The sequence below is a fragment of the Pecten maximus genome, chromosome 9, assembly GCF_902652985.1.
Source record: "Pecten maximus chromosome 9, xPecMax1.1, whole genome shotgun sequence".
Classification (NCBI taxonomy): Eukaryota; Metazoa; Mollusca; class Bivalvia; order Pectinida; family Pectinidae; genus Pecten; species Pecten maximus.
Window position 1 is genome coordinate 23,851,918 of NC_047023.1, and position 19,149 is coordinate 23,871,066.

General features: G+C 36.6%; 2 protein-coding genes across 2 annotated transcripts; both read right to left on the reverse strand.

The window, feature by feature from the left end:
• Positions 1-1,413: 1,413 nt before the first annotated feature.
• LOC117333937 (tigger transposable element-derived protein 6-like) lies at positions 1,414-2,505 on the reverse strand. The gene has a single exon (XM_033893355.1). The coding sequence runs from the start codon at positions 2,503-2,505 to the stop codon at positions 1,414-1,416; it is 1,092 nt and encodes a 363-aa protein (XP_033749246.1).
• Positions 2,506-4,870: 2,365 nt separating this feature from the next.
• LOC117335161 (protein flp-like) lies at positions 4,871-18,605 on the reverse strand. Its single transcript, XM_033895119.1, has 6 exons — positions 18,489-18,605; positions 13,955-14,151; positions 11,653-11,823; positions 11,021-11,287; positions 8,939-9,198; positions 4,871-5,491 (listed from the first exon to the last, which is right to left on the reverse strand). The coding sequence occupies exons 1-6, from the start codon at positions 18,594-18,596 to the stop codon at positions 4,899-4,901; spliced, it is 1,596 nt and encodes a 531-aa protein (XP_033751010.1). The 5' UTR covers positions 18,597-18,605; the 3' UTR covers positions 4,871-4,898.
• Positions 18,606-19,149: the final 544 nt, after the last annotated feature.

The following is a 19,149-nucleotide window of genomic DNA, read 5'->3' on the forward strand; positions in this document are numbered from 1 at the left end:
TTACAGAATTAAAGGAAGGTTCCTTAACTGAGATTTCCCCTTTAACCCTATACTGATTTTCTATGGAAAATTTTGATTTAAGGAATTTTCTGAATATAAGGAACTTGGCCCGATCTCGTGTCGGTACTGCTAACGTAGGATGAAAACTGTCCTCCATTTGGGTATTTGATAGTGGTTTGTAGAACGTATTGGTATCATTCCCATGGGACTACTTTAAGTGTTTTTGGCCCTGTGCCAGTTGACCCTTGCATATCAGCATGCAGTTAAAGTTCTGACAGGTAGAGTGGAAGAGTGAAAGATGGATGCTTTGAGAAGGGAATGTTGGTTTGTAAAAAAAAAAGATTGAAATTATAACTACAATGCCCTGTGATACATTGGTACAAACCAGGCGTGTTCGTTACAGCTGACTTAAGCTCCTGGGCGATGCTATAATCCTGCCTGGTCTTTGGTCCGTGCTAAAGAGAATTATAGCTTTCCAAATCGGGGGTGGGGGTGGGGGTGGGGAGTGATTTTGACATACCCTGGTGTATCGTCGTCCTCTGAAGTCACCCACCGCGACTAGATACTTGCAATTACCTGTAATGCCACGGCTTTAGCTCCTCTGATACCACTGTCTGGAGAGTGTATCTACAGATTGAGTGTTGACACTTTGAGGATACGTTAATCTCATAGTCATAAAGCTGAAGATGAGTGCCCAACGTGTTAGTCAGTTGTTGCTAGTGTTTAACTATTTTTGTACTTGATGGTCTGTGTATATAGACTTGTATCTCACCTCGTTCATAGCATCAACAACTGTAAGAAATCTTACTCATTGAATGGTAATTTTAATATTAGATATCAAGCTTCATATGAAACGGAAGATGATAGTGACTAAACAATTGCTGTTAATTGCTGTTTGAAATAGCATGGAAAGTAACCATCCATATTTATCTACAATTCTATTATCATATCTTTATATACTGCTGTATCTCATAAAAAAGCTTCCTTATATTTGGAAGTTAAGCACTACAGGGATTTCAGTGCTTTGTTTATTTTTGTAGGGGATTTTGTTTTGTTTTAGTCACATTGTTTCCTCACGTGCCGACAGCACGTCAAGGTATTCCGTAGCGGTTGAGACTCCGGTGTCTATTTTTATCCTAGATACATGGGAGGTACGTGTATGGTTGTTTATATGCTGTAATCGTGTGTGTATTATGATCGTGTCAAAAAGTTTCCTCCGTCGTCTCAGAACACACTTCCGGGATATAATATTTGTAGTTGGTACTTTTTAAGTGTGTGGCTGTTAAGTTTCGATGACTCTGTCCATCGCCGTGTCCAATACGGTGGCCCAATGTTGTGACACTTAAGAAATGCTTCGAGATACTTCCATTTCGCAGAAAAATAACTCCTCATATATATTCATTTGTGCATTCATTATACTGCTTTTGTTAGTTCAGAGGCGTGTTTACACTTCTCGATGTTCATAACCAAATGTTGCATCATGTTTTTCCTGTACCTAGCTTTAAATGCACGTATGATGCCAAGATCCAGCGGCTGGAGTTTAGATGTGGTATTGGCTGGAAGGTACCTCAGGGTAACATTGCTAAAAGTTAGGTCATGGGAATGTGAAGTGGCATTGTCCAAAAATACCAGTATGTGTCGTCGTTGTTTTTTCATATCGCTGTTGATTCTTCCAATCCAGTCCTTAAAAGTTTCCGATGTCATCCAAGATTTTTTATTGGAACGCCACAATACCGGTAGCTTGTCAACATTTATGTTGCCAAAACATCGCGGTTTTCGTGCTTTCCCAATTACCAACGGTTTCAGTTTTTCTCCTACGCTACTGCAACACATCATCACAGTTAATCTTTCTTTTGCTAGTTTTCCGCCTTTACATTCTTTTCTTTTCTCTGCTAACGTTTTGTCCGGTAAAGCTCTAAAAAAAAGTCCGGTTTCATCACAGTTAAAGATGTCTTTATTGTGGTAACCAGCTACAATACTCGGTACTCTGCGCTTGTAATCATTTACTGACTCTATATCCACATCGGCACTTTCACCACAGACTTTGAAATAACCAATAGAATAACGGTTTTTCCAGCTCTCCAACCATCCATTAGATGCCTTAAATTCCTCTAAATTTAATTCTTTTGAAAACTGTAGCGCTTTCTCATGAACGATCAGACCACTCAGAGGTATGTTTTTTGCTCTAGCTTGAGAGAACCACTTGAACACTGCTTCATTTAATTCCCCGTATTTTGATGAACTTGGAAATCTTTTTTTCTTCGACTCACAGTTTTCTTTAAATTGACTGTTGTACTGTTCTCTCCGTTTTAATATGTCGGAGACAGTTGCACGGCCGATACCATATTTCAAGCTGAGTTCCTTTTGAGAAAGTTTAGGAAGCTTCTCGGAATCGGCAATTAATTGCACCTTTTTTTCCAAAGTTAAATCTGTCCGATGTCGCTTAGGTGACGGACTACTTGTATCCGTTAAAAGTCTTTTTTTACATGTTGGTGAAGAGGCCATGCTTAATTTTTAACGTCCGTTCACAACCATAGCAAATCAAACACTACCAAAATATCATTCTGTATTTTCTGACATTTACTCACTACATAAATTCAAACACTGCCAAATTATGATTCTGTATTTTCTGATAATTACTCAGTACGTAACAGGTAAACTTATATGTGTATACAGTACAATAATCCCCCCTTTGTACCCCCGCTGCACTGCTCGATCGTCACCTCGAGCGGAACGGTTGTGTACACATGCGGTGGGACAAACTCACGCAATTTTTAATCTCCATTGAATTCCGTTCCGATATATGTCGGATTTACCAGGTACATTTAACTAACAAAGATAGGTTGTTGTTATAGAAATATGTGTCGGAATTCGGAACTGACAGTGACCGGAAATATCAGTGTTTTTATACACTGAGAAAGAGCGGAATTTCACGGGAATACGGTACAGTGTCGGATGTGACAGGATGTCGGAAAAGTCAGGTGTCGGATTAGACAGGTTTCACTGTATATATAGACAAAACCAATCTTCTTTCCTTCTGCTATTATTTCGTTCGGACGTTTTCATATCATTTATCATCTGTACAAAACACAGGTACAGGCACGGGTGAGCACATATTAGCATACTTTATGCTATATACGGATTTTAGTAATATATTATGTGTAGGTTATAATAATATAATACATATTGTGATTTATATAAAGACTAAAGAGTGAATAACTGGAGGTTATTCCCCTTCGACCATTAGATATTCTTACTTGGTGCGTTAAACCCGTCCTCCCTTGCTAAAGACATCTTTCGCCGTCCCCTTAGTTTTCCTTTTTGGGTTGGAGGCAACCAGTGATTTCATTTGAATATTTTAATCGACGACATCACAACTCTAATTTTACTGGGTTTTTTTTTGTTATTTTTTTTACGTCATTTAGTGACATTTTGTAGCTAGTTTTGCTCCATTATATGATAATTTGTAGTTAGTTTTACTCCATTTTATGATAGTTTGTAGTTTTTGTAGATATATAAATAGTATATCGCTAATAGCAGCACGCAACAACTAGGGCAGTTGCCTGACATGTGATCAGATCCAGTAACGGATCCAGCTCCCCCCCCCCTTATCGAAAATCTTATCCCCGAAAGATAAAAAAAAAAAAAATTCGGCTCGCATCACCACTAAATTACTGGACCCCCCGATCAGATCAGACGAAGACTTTAAGTTATTCCTGGTGACATTTGTTATATTTATTCTTATATTCAGTATCACATTCTCTTTCATCCAGACGGATCGATACTTTTTCTCTTTCTTTTAAATCTAAACTTCAGTTTCATGCCTTTCTGAAATAACGTGTATAATGTTGAACAAAGAAGGACAACTCGCAATAACGAGTGAAAATTTCTCTCTTGAGACACGAGGTCAGTCCATTATTTACAACAATATGCACCAGCATATTTGTATCTAATTATATCTTCATACATTCGTTCTGTTAAATGAGGCTATAGATCTATCTATATAGAGATCATTTTCAGTCTAGTTCAGTCATTTCGCCGAATAAGTACGTAGTTAAAAACACTTCAAATTCGATTTATATATACATATCCGTCATATTTTGACACTATACAATTGATAATTTTTGAAATGTATATAACATATTAACACAAGTGACGAAGGGAGATTTAACCATTAAAATGAATTCGTTTCTGATGGGCATAAGAACGCCCAACGCATTGCAGGAAACTAATATGGGCAGCGTTTCATATTTCCTTTGATATATTTCATGGGTGTAAATATTGCCAATACCCCGACACGGCGTACATTCCCACTACTTGCCACGAAAGGTAATATGAAAGAAGTTCGACCGTGAATTAAATAAAATATATTTCAATAATCTCTGGAGTGTTGAACTGATGTAACAGTCAGTAGCGCCTGCTCCCTTTCCCACCAAGGAAACTTTTCATACACTTTCTCCTGGAAGGAAGAATTTGAAAATAATAATAATAATAAAAATAAATCAATGGAAAACAAACAGCGCAGAAAGGTTTTTATAATTAATCATTTCAAACATGACCTTCACGACGTTTTAAGTAAACATGACGTTAACTTTGAAAATCCTGATGTCTTAATACTAGAAAACAATCTCAAACAAGCAGGTAGGGTCGGTTCATTTTCGCGTTTTCTCATGGCTACATGTTGCATGACATCCTGACCAGGATAATTGGACTACCAATTGGAATCTCTGGTAAACCTGGTGATGTATGGGATTAGTCAAATGGAACCTACTATAATCGGCTTGCTTTTATCCTACTGAAGAATAGAGGACACACATATGGGGTGTAGCGACGTTCCAAAGAACATAAATAAAAAAAACCCAAAGCGGAATGATTTAGACAGTGAATCATTTAATCTATCATCCGATAAGCAATCCTGGAAGATCAGATGTCGTTTTCGTGAACAGTGGTGGGGCATGCGATTCAAAACTAGGAACCTCAATGCTGTGGATTCCTGAGCTGTGCGAGTCCAAATGAAACTGTACGTTTCTTAAATCCTTTATCTTATATAGAGTTCCCTCCCCTTCTCCATCAAAATGGTCTGTGGTATGCGTTGGGAAAAGTTTCCAGTTTCCGATCCCGACCTGCATATTAAGTTGAGACTGATCTCCCGCGTGGTTGTGTACATATAAATTGCCGTAAGCCTCGTTATGGTAGGTGCCGACGTACGAGGACACTGGCCGATGTAAGGGCAGATTCTTCACAATTGAGTGATGTGTAGTGACGTGTTTTCGCATCCACGGTTCTGGGAACGTGCACATTGTAGTAGCGTTAAGCCATGGAGTTTCTCCGAGTGCGTTATCAGCCAGATAATTCTCTAGAACTGTCCGGAACAAGTAATCGTGGTCCGATCCTGTCATTGTAATAAAAACACCAATGTCCATGTCGGGTATCAACGTTAGGAGCGAGGAGTATCCGAATGTAGTTCCGGTATGGCGGAGAATCGGGTACCCTAGTTTAGAAATAAAAGCAACCTCAAATACAGGAACCATTGTTATAGACTTGAGCACATCAGTGTATTTTAAAATCGGAATGAGTGCAATATGTGACCAAATTTGTGTAAAGAAACATCTTAGTTAGGCGAACTCACGGAAACATGAATGTCATATTTGATACTGCTGAAAGCTAAATTTTAATTTTAAATTTCATTGTTGACGATGTTCCGAAAAAGGTCTAACAACAAATTAACAAAATAAATCAATACATGAAATGAAATGAAATGAAATTAAATAAAATGAAAAAAAATATTAAAAAAAATGAATGAATAAATAAATAAATTATCAACCACGATTTATCTAATGTTTGATCTGGTCATATTCCTAGTCCTACAATGTATAGCTAGCACAAACATGTAGCTTAGTTCTTTATTACCATTTTTGTCAAAACACTGACAGTGTATCCTCATTAAGAACGATTTTATAAGATGTACTAACAGAAAATCAGGGAGCGTCCTACGTATTCAGCCAGACACTGTTTGATTTTGATATTTTGTAATAAGGGAACTAATTAATGATACAACTTAAAGAGTTACAGGAATGCATGCATGACACGCAAGCACCATGACTTTTTTACTCGCGCAGTGAATAATCGCCAACATTATACGTTTGTAGGGAAAACTGAAGTCTATGTTAGCAACCGCAAAAGTTAACATGTGTTATCAAGGTATCGTCCAAATAAAGATTAAAATCCAACAAATACATGGAGATAGGAAAAAACATTATTTAAAGGGTAGTTCCTCTAAAAACAAAATATGTAATATGACAATTTACGATTACAAATGTAGAACTCAAGAATAATAGTCAAACACATCTTCTTTAATATCCTTTTGTACGCGAAATTGATGAAACAATTTTTATTTACTTTGCAGAGCTGGTATGAAATTAAAGTTCACGTGCGCTGTCTCTTGGTTCAGAATTACACGTACAATAAAACTGTATATTTTAGCAGTAATCTGATTTTAGCGTCTTTTTCGCGCAGGAAGCATTCCGCTAAATTATGATTTCATAACTGTAATTGTAGTTTATCTACATTGGTTGCTATGGCAATCATTGCTGGGGCGCCAATTCATCATTAACCATATCTGTTATAATTTAGTTTCCCGCTAAAATTTGAGTGTGTCGAACTAACAACGTTTACAGTACATTGGTCACTACAGTCCTTACTGAAATAACACATACACGATCTCCTGACCGCACGAAACGAAAACAGAAACAAGGGTTTGAGAGTTACAAAGTCATATATCAAAATTCTAGTGCCCCTAGTCGGTAGTCAAACGTCATATACATCACTAACACCATTTACAGAAAAATAATATACCTTTGAACGTGAAAAAAATCAACAAACAATGTTATTGGAGAAAACAAAGCACGTGTCCTAACGTGATTAGATAGTCGGTTATGGCTGTGGCCATCCCTGAAGTGTTTTACTGACGTAAGGTCGACTGATTTATGGAAAGCAGCTATAGCTTATTAACACGTAAAAGTGATTCTGAATGGGTTATGCTTACCAATAGTGTCGTAGAGGTGTATATAATTGGTCTTAGTAGTCAATTTAAGTTTGTTTATGGCAGAGTATTTCGAAAGCTGACTAAGGATTAGCATGGTAATATAACTTTTTTTATACAGAAGGCAGATATACAATATGGAAACAGAAAAATAAATACAGGTTACACAACGAGTGGTTGTTAAGTATGGTACTTAAAGCTTGTATTTCACTCTCGTTAGCTATTTTCTAAAGGTTACAAAAGTCAAAGAGTGCCATATCTAACGAGTACGAGTCATGTGACCTGATTTCCACAGTGACGGTTTTACATTCTGTGTTCCATTTGTCTATAAATGCAATCTGATTAAAATACAGATCCTAACACGATAGTATTAGGATCTGTATTTTAATCAGATTGCTATAAATGGTCAGTAAATCAGAGTGTGGTTCGGAGACTGTATATTACAATAGATAGTGATTCGGTCAGTGTAGGAATACAGCTCCGTGTGTTTTAGATAAAAAAAGAGAGATAACAATGACTGTCTGTTGCTTTCGACATCAATAGGTCACGAGAGCTTTCTAATTTTGTTAACATTAGTCATATAAGCCAGCACGAAAAATGTCGTTATAGATTTGTAATAATAATAATTCTGTTGTCACATCATTATTAGAGCCATTCTAGATACGAAATTACAACGTTCCTTTGTCAGCGTTGTCACTGGGGCTCGGTATCGAGAAATGGAAGACATGACAACACTAAACGTCTAGGTTTTATAAAAACCATGCGAAAATTTGGGATATCGGGTATGTATACCAACAGGATTGTAAGACTTTTGGTTATTTACAGACGTCAAATGGCTTCCTTACTCAAAATTCCGAAACCTAGCCCCTGTTGGCGTTACCAATCTGACCGATTAGACATGGAATCTGTTCAAATGAAATATTCTTAGAATCGTTCTGACCTAGTGCCAAGACGACTTTTCTTTAGAATTTTAGAGTTGTTATTCTGAAAGTAACGTAAATCCAGTCGATGGAACAAGCGTTTCTGAGGAAACAATCGAGTCTATCCGTACAATACCCCTCCTACATCGCATCACTTCTAAATGATTACGGTTTATCAATGCACAAAAACAAAAACAAAAAACGGCCTTTATTTCAAACAACTAGAAATGATGCAGATTTTAATAATTTTGCGATGTCCACACATGCTTTCAAAATGTATCATAAAGCTCAATTCGTGTTAAAACCATTTATTGAGAGTGTCGTTGATGATTACAAGAAAAACTTAAGGTATTGCTTCTAGAAAATTTGGCTATTCTTCTATTTGAGCTTACTGACGTCATTCATATGATAAGCGGGGAATTCAAACACATTTCGATTCAGAAAAAAAAAAAAACCCCAAAAAACCAAACATATCAAACAAGGTCACAATCTCGCTTTTGCATAATATTGTGGTGGAAATAGGCCAAGCGTTTTTAGGTTGTTGAGAGTTACTTACGAAACGAAATGAATAGGACATCCCGTTAGGTTATCAACTATGTCATAAGACATTCGGAAATGTGCAAACACGCGTCAATGTTGACTATCTGTTGGGAGTTGGAAAACAACAATCTGGAGTTGGAATAACCGCCGGTGCTTTTCCCTTTACCAGTGTGAAAGATATCCCATATACCAAATATACAACAACCACTCGTCGTGTAGACTTTACCAAATGGATTTAAACAGGATACTACAACACCCTTCCACCTTCTATTTACCATTTTTTCATCGGGGTCATCCATAGCGGGAGTGAGAAATCAATCCTAGAAGGCTAAATGTAACAGCATTTTACAGTATTACGAATTATTCAAACTAAATTGTATATAATGTAAACATCTGTGTGTACATATTAGATATTAATTTACAATGGCGACTTTACCTCTGTAGAATCCATTTTTCCAACCAAAGGCGTAGTTGTTCTCGCTTGTAGTTACCGGCACATCTGGTTTGGTGAAATATCGACCGACCGTGGAGCTGCGTATCGAATTCCTGGGAACATAGATGGACGCCAGTGCGTGCGCGTCAACCACTTGGTGACCAGCCGAGTTTTTCCCGCCATTCAAATGAAACATCATCCATTTTGTCATGTCCACAGCATTACTCATTACCCCACCAGAACCCGCTAGCTTGCCCCAGAACCTGCCGAGTACAAAGACAATTAAAAACACGTACTCGTACAAAATAATGCCAACTGAAACCGAATGCATTTCTAGACAAATTTATTAAGAACATTTTCGAAAAAGACGATACAGCGATTTGGCCAAAGTCGTGGAAATCATTTTAGATAAAAAAAATCAATTTACGGTTTCTACACATGCCTTAAGCCCCTTCAAATAGAAAGAGCGAATTCGATAATTTCGATGGAGACCTGTGCGACCACGATTTGTTTCCTCGCGTGCATTCCGTTTTAGAAACACACTAGAACGTGACGAGTTAGCGTCTGAAAGCCTGTGTGATATATGTCGACATTTTACAGCCTGTGACCTTGGATTTCCACTCAAGTTGCAAATCCATACGCGGCCTGAAGCTAATTACTAGGACAGTTTTAGCTGTGTCCAGTCGTATTTAAGCAGACCGCGTAGGATGATTTGTGAAGATAAGTAAAAAGGGGGTTTAAGTGTTGACAGTTTAAATAAGTGTCTGTGTATTTCTGCAAAGCAGTAAGCCGTACTGTTTTTATATTGCGATTATCAACATAGCAGAAAAATGGAAAGCATTACATTATACATGCTTTCACTGCATAATAAACTACGTGAGAAGTTTATAGTACAATAACGTACTGTAAATGTACGTGTGCCTCAAATTATAACGCATAAATTTATTTAATCAAGTTTGCGAAACGATGAAATGGCGCAAAACAAAACTTGTCATAGAAAATAATATCAAGTTATCAGCGCAATCATATTTGTTGCAGAATAACTACTTACAGCGCGAAAAGTGCTTACGTAAGATCACCGCTGAAATAGACACATTTACAGCAAACTACTTCCAACTAATTAGAATCCTAATCTACACAAACGTACCCTCCCAAACACCTGTGTTCAGAGTGTTTTCCAGAGGGTGTCTTAATTATATATATATTTTTTATCTAGTCAAGATATTAGCAACTGTATAATTACCGATAGCCTTCCGTAAAACTCAAATTTAATTTAGAGTACCTAATGTTTTTCATTTGAAAAAGCTCAAAAACTCTAATACACTGTATGGCAGCGTATTGCGATTTAGACAAACAGAGAGCAACACTGTGTTAATCGAACCTTAATTCCAACTCAAAATCGATAGCACAAGGCCGCCATATGAAAACAATATAGTTTCGCCTTGTGACACAGCCAAGAATGCAATAAATTTCCCCCATCATGAAACTGATCATAAAACTTCCCGATGGTCTTCAGCAACCAGCTTGTCTCGAAACCCTGTGATGTTACTGTTCCGTCATTAGACGACATATGTCAGGAAATAGTGATACTAGAGACAGATTAATACACCATAGGAAGGGAGAGCAGGGATGTTACAACCTAGAAATGGGAAATCAACAATTGGGAAATACAAATAATCACCCTATCGTACAGCTTAGTTGTAAAGATTGAGGCAAGAGGCTGATGTTAACTTGTCATTAGGTGTCCCGGATTTAAAGTTCTACTGGGTATACCATTTGACGCGGTCAATAAAGCTGTTATTGTAATTAAGACAAAACATCGTTGATGTGTAGGTGAAAAGATTTGAAAGGGCTATGTTGTCTGTTCTGACAAGGTCTTCATGACAAGCAGCATTGGATGAAAACAAAAGCATGACGGATAATATTCAGGGTAAAAGAAAGTCTTGTTTGTTTTTACATAACATGCTATTAAATACAATAGTTATATCAATTAAAACAGACGAGGATTTTGTGAGAATATGTCTTAGATCCTATGCGTTAAAGAGAAGCTACTCCGTACAAAAATGTTTACATTTGTCTAATTACCTATTTAGTTCCTCGGGTACTGGAACTATTGCTCCCGTGTCAAAATCATCCACGTATCCCTGCGCAACGTCAGTGTTTTTTCTGTTAACTGTCGTCATGAAAGTAGATCCGGTCATTCCGAGAGGCGTGAAAATATTTGTATTTATTAGTTGTTGCCACGTTTTGTGACCAAGTTTCTCTGAGATCTCGGTAACTAGTCCGTACATGAGATTGTTATACATGAAGGAGCTCCGGAAAGGATGGATTGATTTCAAATTCTTGATCCGACTGGGAATTAGAAACAAAATATAGAAAAAGGCATTGAAATAAACTGTGATTTCAGTTGTGATATGAAGTATTATGACGAGGATAATAAAGCTGGTAAGTTTGATTTATATTTGTGCTATATACCAAAATTCGCACGTGGGAATGATATACATGTAAACGTGTTCTAAGTTTACATTAGCAAAGGTAGGTACAGTATCGATTTTTTGTTTGCCATAACGTTACAAGACGCTTAAAGTCATTAACCTACAGGCTAGCACGATTTAAACATATACTCGAGAATATCCTTCGTATATTTTACAAAGTAATAAAAGAATAATCATTGCCTTGGCTATAGTAAATCTGACATATAAAATACCACTCCAGACCTCGGCAGATTTTGAAGTGTTAAGTTCGTGTCGAGTCGGATGTAGTTGTTTCCGGGTATGCCTAAGGTATGGGCTAAAAGGTCTCGGAGATCGGCATTCTGAGTTCGGATATTGGTAGAAAATTGAAAATGGTCACCCAAGATATCTGCTACCGTTGAGTAGATTGTGAGGCTAAAAAAACAAGAACAACAAACATTAGAAAAAGGATTTTGATATATTTACTAGCTGGGATGAATACATTTTTCATGATGTAAATACGACTTATTATTACAACTTATAATGTAGTTTTATATCTCGTAATTACGACACAGTATGTCGTAATTACGAATGAGTTATTTCGTTGTTACGCCTTAGTATGTCGCAAATATGACCAAATCATCTCGTTAATACAACTTGATATATCGTAATAACAACTAAGTTATTTCGTTTTTACGACTTATTTAAGAAATAATTGACGATGATTCGTGTATTGTTGCAGGATATACAACGAGGACGAGGATATTTTGCAATTAAATTAATAACGAAGGCCGCAGGTCTGAGTTATTAATAAAAATTGCAAAATATCCGAGTCCGAGTTGTATATCCTGCAAAAATACACGAGTCAAAGTTGATTATTTCTATTCTACCATGTACTGTTTAGTTCTGAGATCGACCTCTTTCTAATAGAAAAACAGCAAAGAAACCCCGAGAAAACCTTGTAATTTATTTCTTGAGTATTGCATTATTTGTTGATGAAATGTACAGGCAATACAGTACTACGATCAAGAGCATCTATCATATGGCATTGATTTTGAAAATTTAAAAAAAAAGGATAAAAAAGAAAAGAAAAAAGGGGGGCCTCCGTAGGATTCGAACTCGCATCTTGATAAAAATTTATTGAAAGACTAACCCATTAACCCACTCGACTATAGTAACCTTTTATAAAACGGGTGAATATTAGATATATAAAATTGTAACAGCCGTGACTCACGAGCGTGTATTATTGGCACGAGCGTGGGTTATTGGAAAATATACAAGGTTTTAAACCAATCAAAACTGCCGTTACATAGCAAACATGTTAGAGTATGTCGTAATTAGGTATATGTTGTCTCGTAATAATAATTTAGTATGACGTAATACGGACTTAATTATTTCGTAATTACGAATTAGTTATCTCGTTATAACGACATAGTATGACGTAATTACGAATTAGTTACCTCGTTATAACGACATAGTATGACGTAATTACGAATTAGTTATCTCGTTATAACGACATAGTATGTGTTGTATACCGCCCTGTTTACTTGTCCTCATACGTATAACTCGCATCATTTACCCGCCCTTAATACTCCACTGCTGTGTCATGATGTGGTGTCACGAGACACTGACACACCAATTAAGATGAATATGCATGATTAGAAACCAAAGTCAAAAGATTTTATTTGATCGACGCAAGCACTATTTTCTCCTTGGAAATTCCACTGGTTCTTTCAATATGTTATGTCATTTGCGCTAAAGCGTTTTAACAAAGTAGATAACCGAATCGGTTTACTCTAAGTCACCTCTTTCTGAAAATAACACCACTTTTCATCAGGATAGGATTTTTTCCCTCTTTGTTAAAAACGACGTTGTCAATTCACAATTGAATAGAGCTAGACGTATACTGTATATATATATTCAAAGTGTCGAGTAAAAGCCTAATGACTACACAGTGCAGCAACTTTCGAATTTGTGGAAATATGTTATCCCAACAACAGTTCCACAGAAAACAGTGTTCTATGAAAACCACATCATCCTATGAGTTCTTACTAAGTCGTAATTATGAGATGGTGTCAATTAAGCGCAAGACTAGTAATCCAAAGGGTATCGGCTCGATTCCAAACGGCGACATTGAACTGAATATAACTGATATTGACCTCTGTTACAAATAGGATCTCTATTATCATCATTATGCTTAGATATATGATGCCAAAACAGTGAATCCTTCTTTAGCGGGTGATTCCCTCCATGGAACTCCATCACCCTTCCCCCCTTTATGATAAAGATTTTCCGTCACTGTAGTCTGACAGTTTTCTTAATATAGGAATATGACGTTTAACTGACACCAAACTTGAAAGACATCATACAAGTATCAGGACGTCAATCACTAATATTGTTATGCTAAAATATTTCTTCAATTGTATGTTTCGGCTGATGTCATTTACAGAGATGCATTCCTATCTAATGCGTAATTCCACTTTTTCTTCTGCTCGTCTTACACCACAAAAAACATCCACGTAACAATGCTTCTTGGGATGATATAGAACGATTTGAAAGCTCTTACTTGTTTGGTCCGAGTTGTTTCATTAATAACGTTGCTGCGAATGCCTTGCTGAGGGACGCTATACCAAAGACAGTGGTGTTCGTTGTGGGAGTTCCTGTCGACACGTCCCTCACGCCATAACCTTTCGCCAATATTACTTTGCCGTTCTTGACGACAGCGACCGCCAGGCCGGGGTTGTTATGGCGACAGCCGTGGGCCTGTGGGGACGGGATACGAGACGAATGGCTAAGACAGAATGTTTTTATAACACATTGAACTGGAAAATAGATGCATTTGGGGCCTGAGTATATCCAAAGATTTGCAAGGTTATTAAACATAGATTCGACCGAGGTCGTATACACACACTAGTTGACTGGCTGTAATTAGATGTAGTACTTTGTATAATCACAAACACATTCATCAATTGCTTGTAAACGTGATTACGACAGCGCACTATACTTTAATTTCCCATACGTGTTTATCACGGATTTATGAATGGATTCGAAACTACAGACGATATGGACATGACTTATTTCGGCAGAGAAGATTGAAGCCTTATACAGACTGTACCAATGGATGGAATTCTATCATTGCTACTCTGTCGGACACAAGTCATGGGTGATATTACTGATCCCCAAAACAAAGGAACCTGATTCATCAAAGTTATCAAACCCGGACAAAATCATAAACGATATTATGATACAGAAGAGTGTATTGTTAACGTTTCCACTGTCAATTGTCACACACTGACACAACATGCTCATCATAAAACCAACCTCGAGGATAGTTGAACTTATTTCTGACTTGGTCTTACTTTCTTATATAATTGAAGTTTGGCAAATAAAGATGGACACAGAAATATAAAGTTCAGAAAGTTTTCCTGAATTAACATGGATGTAAAGTATATAGTCATAGGGACAATTTATACTAATCTGTCTCACGCTCCTATTCACACTATAGCAACAGGACGGTAGTTAAGAAGTGTTAAACCTATAGCGACGGAATAAAAAAATAGCAACAAAAAAACCCCAACAAACTAAGCTACGACTGGAAAAGTATTTACTACTACAATGTACCTCTACAGTATCCTATTGTGGCTGAGGGACCCTACATGACTATCCACAGCTAACCGTAAACAGAGAGAAAGGGAGAGGACTAGAGTCAAACTCTAAACAGTAAATATGAATAGATACTCGTTGAAGGTTATAGATTTTCTATACTTTTACACCAAAACGGAGTACTCTCAATAAACGATTTATGATGAGAGTACACTCTGGCTTTTTGTGTTATAGCTCAATAACATAAACATGTATTCAAGTTATTCCTTATAATTTAATTTAATATACACAATCCTTGTGGAAATCTACTTTTATTGGCCCTTTTTGTTCTTATAAATTATCACGCCGCTGTAACAGCCAATTAAAAGCAATGTTACAAACGATGACGTCAGACTTTACGTTATGGTCTGATGATATATGTTAAAGCCAAAGAAGAGGATTGTTGTAAGCAAATTATAGATGTGTGATGATAAGAGCTTATCCGTATAAAAAATATGTGGAGTTAACATTGAAGAGATACCCAGATGTGAACATTTCTCGATTTCACAGATGTGAATTGACACAGTTTCATAAGGATTATGTTACATGTTTGATAATATATCATACAAATATATCATGGGTGTCTTTACAATAGTCCAGAATATTTGACACGCGGTACTGGTAATCGACCGTTGTTCTATTGCACTTCAGCCTCGTGCAACAGAACAGTGGTCGGCTACCAGTACCTCGTGTCAAATATTCTGGACCTCTTGAATTTGGCCACAGTTTTCGACTTCTTGATAGCAGATCATGAGGTATCACAAAGTTGCTGCCACCTCTCTGAAGTACCGGTTACCATATCTCACAGTACGAGATAGTTTGGAACGCATAACAAGGAGTATATCTCTGATGTTAGTGATCGTGACGGCTGGTAGAGAGTGACGAAGTCCGGCAAACACTCCGAAGATGTTTCATTTACTGTATGTGTTTATAAAAATCTTACACTGTGACCGGAATCGCACGGGTACCCAATGCAATAAATAAAGTACTGGTGTGATTTGCTCCTTCTTTCGAGTACGGGTAACTAGGAGTGATGCAGTGTTCTGGATCAGACATACCAAAGAGTAAAGCATAACCAGAAGTAGCAATCGAATACATCAATAACTTACATTAATCTGTGGTGATGAACTAACACACCCAATGTTTCTGATTGTGTTATACATGTGGCAGAACCATGATCTGAGAACAATTATTATTTCTCTCAGCTTGAACTACCTCAATAGTTTGGACACCAACCTTTAGCTGGAGACCTTCTAGTGTGCTGACACTTACGGGAAAAGACAACCAGTTCTGCCTCAGATTTTATCTATGTGCTAATGTCATTTAGACATATTTCGTTATGTTTTACAATTCAATTAAGAAATAATTGTTATTTTTTGTTGTTTGCGCGTCATTTAAAATATCTGTCAAAAAATGCCGTTCATACACCAGTGAACAACAAAAAATAACAATTATTTCTTATATTTACATTTCAAAACTATTTTTCAACGTAATCTTTGAAAAAAATCATAAGAAACAGTATTCTACGTTCGTTATACGTAGTGACGAAACAGCTGAATGATCGATGTAACAGCGTAAAAGATACATGTAGTTCCAATTTGGCGGGAAAGGTAATCAAGTACACAAGTACACAAGTACACAAAATATAGTTCCACGCAAATTCATTATTTTAATCATCATGAAAGAAAAATATTGAAATGTTGTCTTCAATTTTACAATTATTAACAAGTTTTAAAGTTGATAAAACATTATTTCATGTGTAATCAAACGTGATTTTATATTCACACTTCTGCATTCTACGTGGCACCGTCAACAATGTACTGTATGTATTCATACGCGGCAGGTTAATTGTTCACCTAGGAATGAACGCTAATTTTGTTAGTACCTTCATATAGAGAACCCACAGTGGAAATGTTAATATATTGTTTTAAACGAAATGTTAATTATCCCGAAATTGCCCCGGTTCACGACTTATACCCCACTTGATAAACTTCGTAACAGTGTGTTATTGTTTTTGTTTACACATCGCAGCGTTTAACCACGTTAAAAGTCTCTGATTGGTTGACCGCTGCTTACTTTTACTATCACTTATTCTTTTTATTGTCTGTCAATAAAAAAAATCCAACATGGACACGTTTTAAAGTTAAGTCAATGTCCCTAACCGTAGTCAATTTTGAACGAAACGGTCGCGACATCGAAAATACATTCAGGTCTAAGACTTAAACTTTCCTTTCTTTGGTTACATCGGTAGGTCGGTGTCACTCGGTACGAATATTCTCGAAAAAGGAGAGAGAGAGAGAAAAAAATCCACTTACCTTCATTTCGAATTTATAGCCTCAACGCAAAAATGTAAAAATCCATTTTGGAACAATTGTCTCGTGTCAGAAAACTGACAAAGAGATTTTGTATAAACACACTGACATTTGAAATACACATATTGCTCAACAATCCAGTAGGTTTCCGAAATATTTGATGATACATTGTGTCTTGAATAAATAAATTTCAGGATGTACTTTTAACATAATTAACAATGATAGCATACCTACGAAATCCAGGAGAGGACCGATAATTGAATGAATAGCGATTAGTCAGCTGTAACGTTCGATTTCGGGGTGTCATCTTTTAATATTTGCGCCGAGTTTTAATAATTAAACGCACAAAAACAATTATTTTCGAACAGATATTTCATTTTGTAATATTAAATGATTTTTAAAATAATATATTACAAAAGGTATTAGTTGTTCATCTAAAGTAGATCATAACATTTCCTTCAATACGAACCATAATTTGTGGCTTAGTGATTTCGTTCACAGAATTCCTTGCTACGTTGGGAGAATTTTAACTCCTTAATCTTACATTAGACCTAGTTAAAAATCATAGGAAAACATGTTCCGCAACAAGTGACAGTTGGTAATTTTATTCATCAAACTCGAGTTAGTTAATTTTCAAGTTTAGAAAAGACACTTGCTAAAGCCTTTGCTTTTGAAATTTAAATCAATCGAGTTAGATCAACATCAGAAAACAGCTGTTACTTGTTGTAGAACCTCTATCTAATGAATTGATACCACTTCATGCAAACGACTAGACTGGCCCCCTGTCTTTAGAATAATAAAATTATAAATAAAATTCAGCTTTATGATTTTGGTCCCTACGATATGTCTGATGTGTCTAAGTTTCAAACTAGGGGCAGATAATCTAGTATTACAATTTAGCTTGGCAATTCTTAAAAAAAAAAACCACCAAAAAACCCCAACTCAACTTAGGATCTGGAGGCCAGTCTTACAAATACGTATATTCGGTTTGTATACATATTAATACCAAGTCTGTATATTTATTGATAAAATCAACATCCTATTGCGTTAACATTACATACGGTAATGAAATCACGTGCTGTTTGCACCGCAGTTTGTATAATCACACGGTATATTTATACACTTGTGTACACGATGCATATTCACCTGTTGAATAACATGGTCCACCTGTGTCTCGAAGTCTGTAATGGCCGCAGTTGCACACGTAACATAAACCACTAAGTGTAACAGTCCGAACCAGCTTGGTGTCGCCATCTCGTTGTATATCAGACATGTACAATGTTGTCACGTGGTTGATAAAGTAAATGTGTCACACAGAAAGTTCTCAGGACAGTCAGATTTGGTGACATACCAGGTCTCACGTTCTCAGCGTAAACAGATACAAAGGTAGCTGGTAGATATTATCTAACAACGCTGTATCGGTGATTCTCAATAAAATTCATTTGCTGGAATTGTTATGTATGAGGGTTTTTGTTTAAGTGAGGCATCAATCAATACTCTACAAAGAGTTTGAGATATTAATTCTTATATATTATATTGTTTTATCAAATCCACAATCTTCAATAGAAGGATCGCTGACAGTCTTTGGCAATGACTATATCTTGGCATGCGTATGCGGTTTTCTGGTTGTAGTTAGGGCGATAAACAAACTATTTGTGTCTGGGTTCCGTAAACCAACATAGTCCATTGATTTGCTACTGATACCAACTACGATACTTTACGTATGTATTGTAGTAACCTAAACACAACATTACGTACTTACTGTAGTTACCTAACACAACGTTACGTGGGTACTGTACATGTAGCT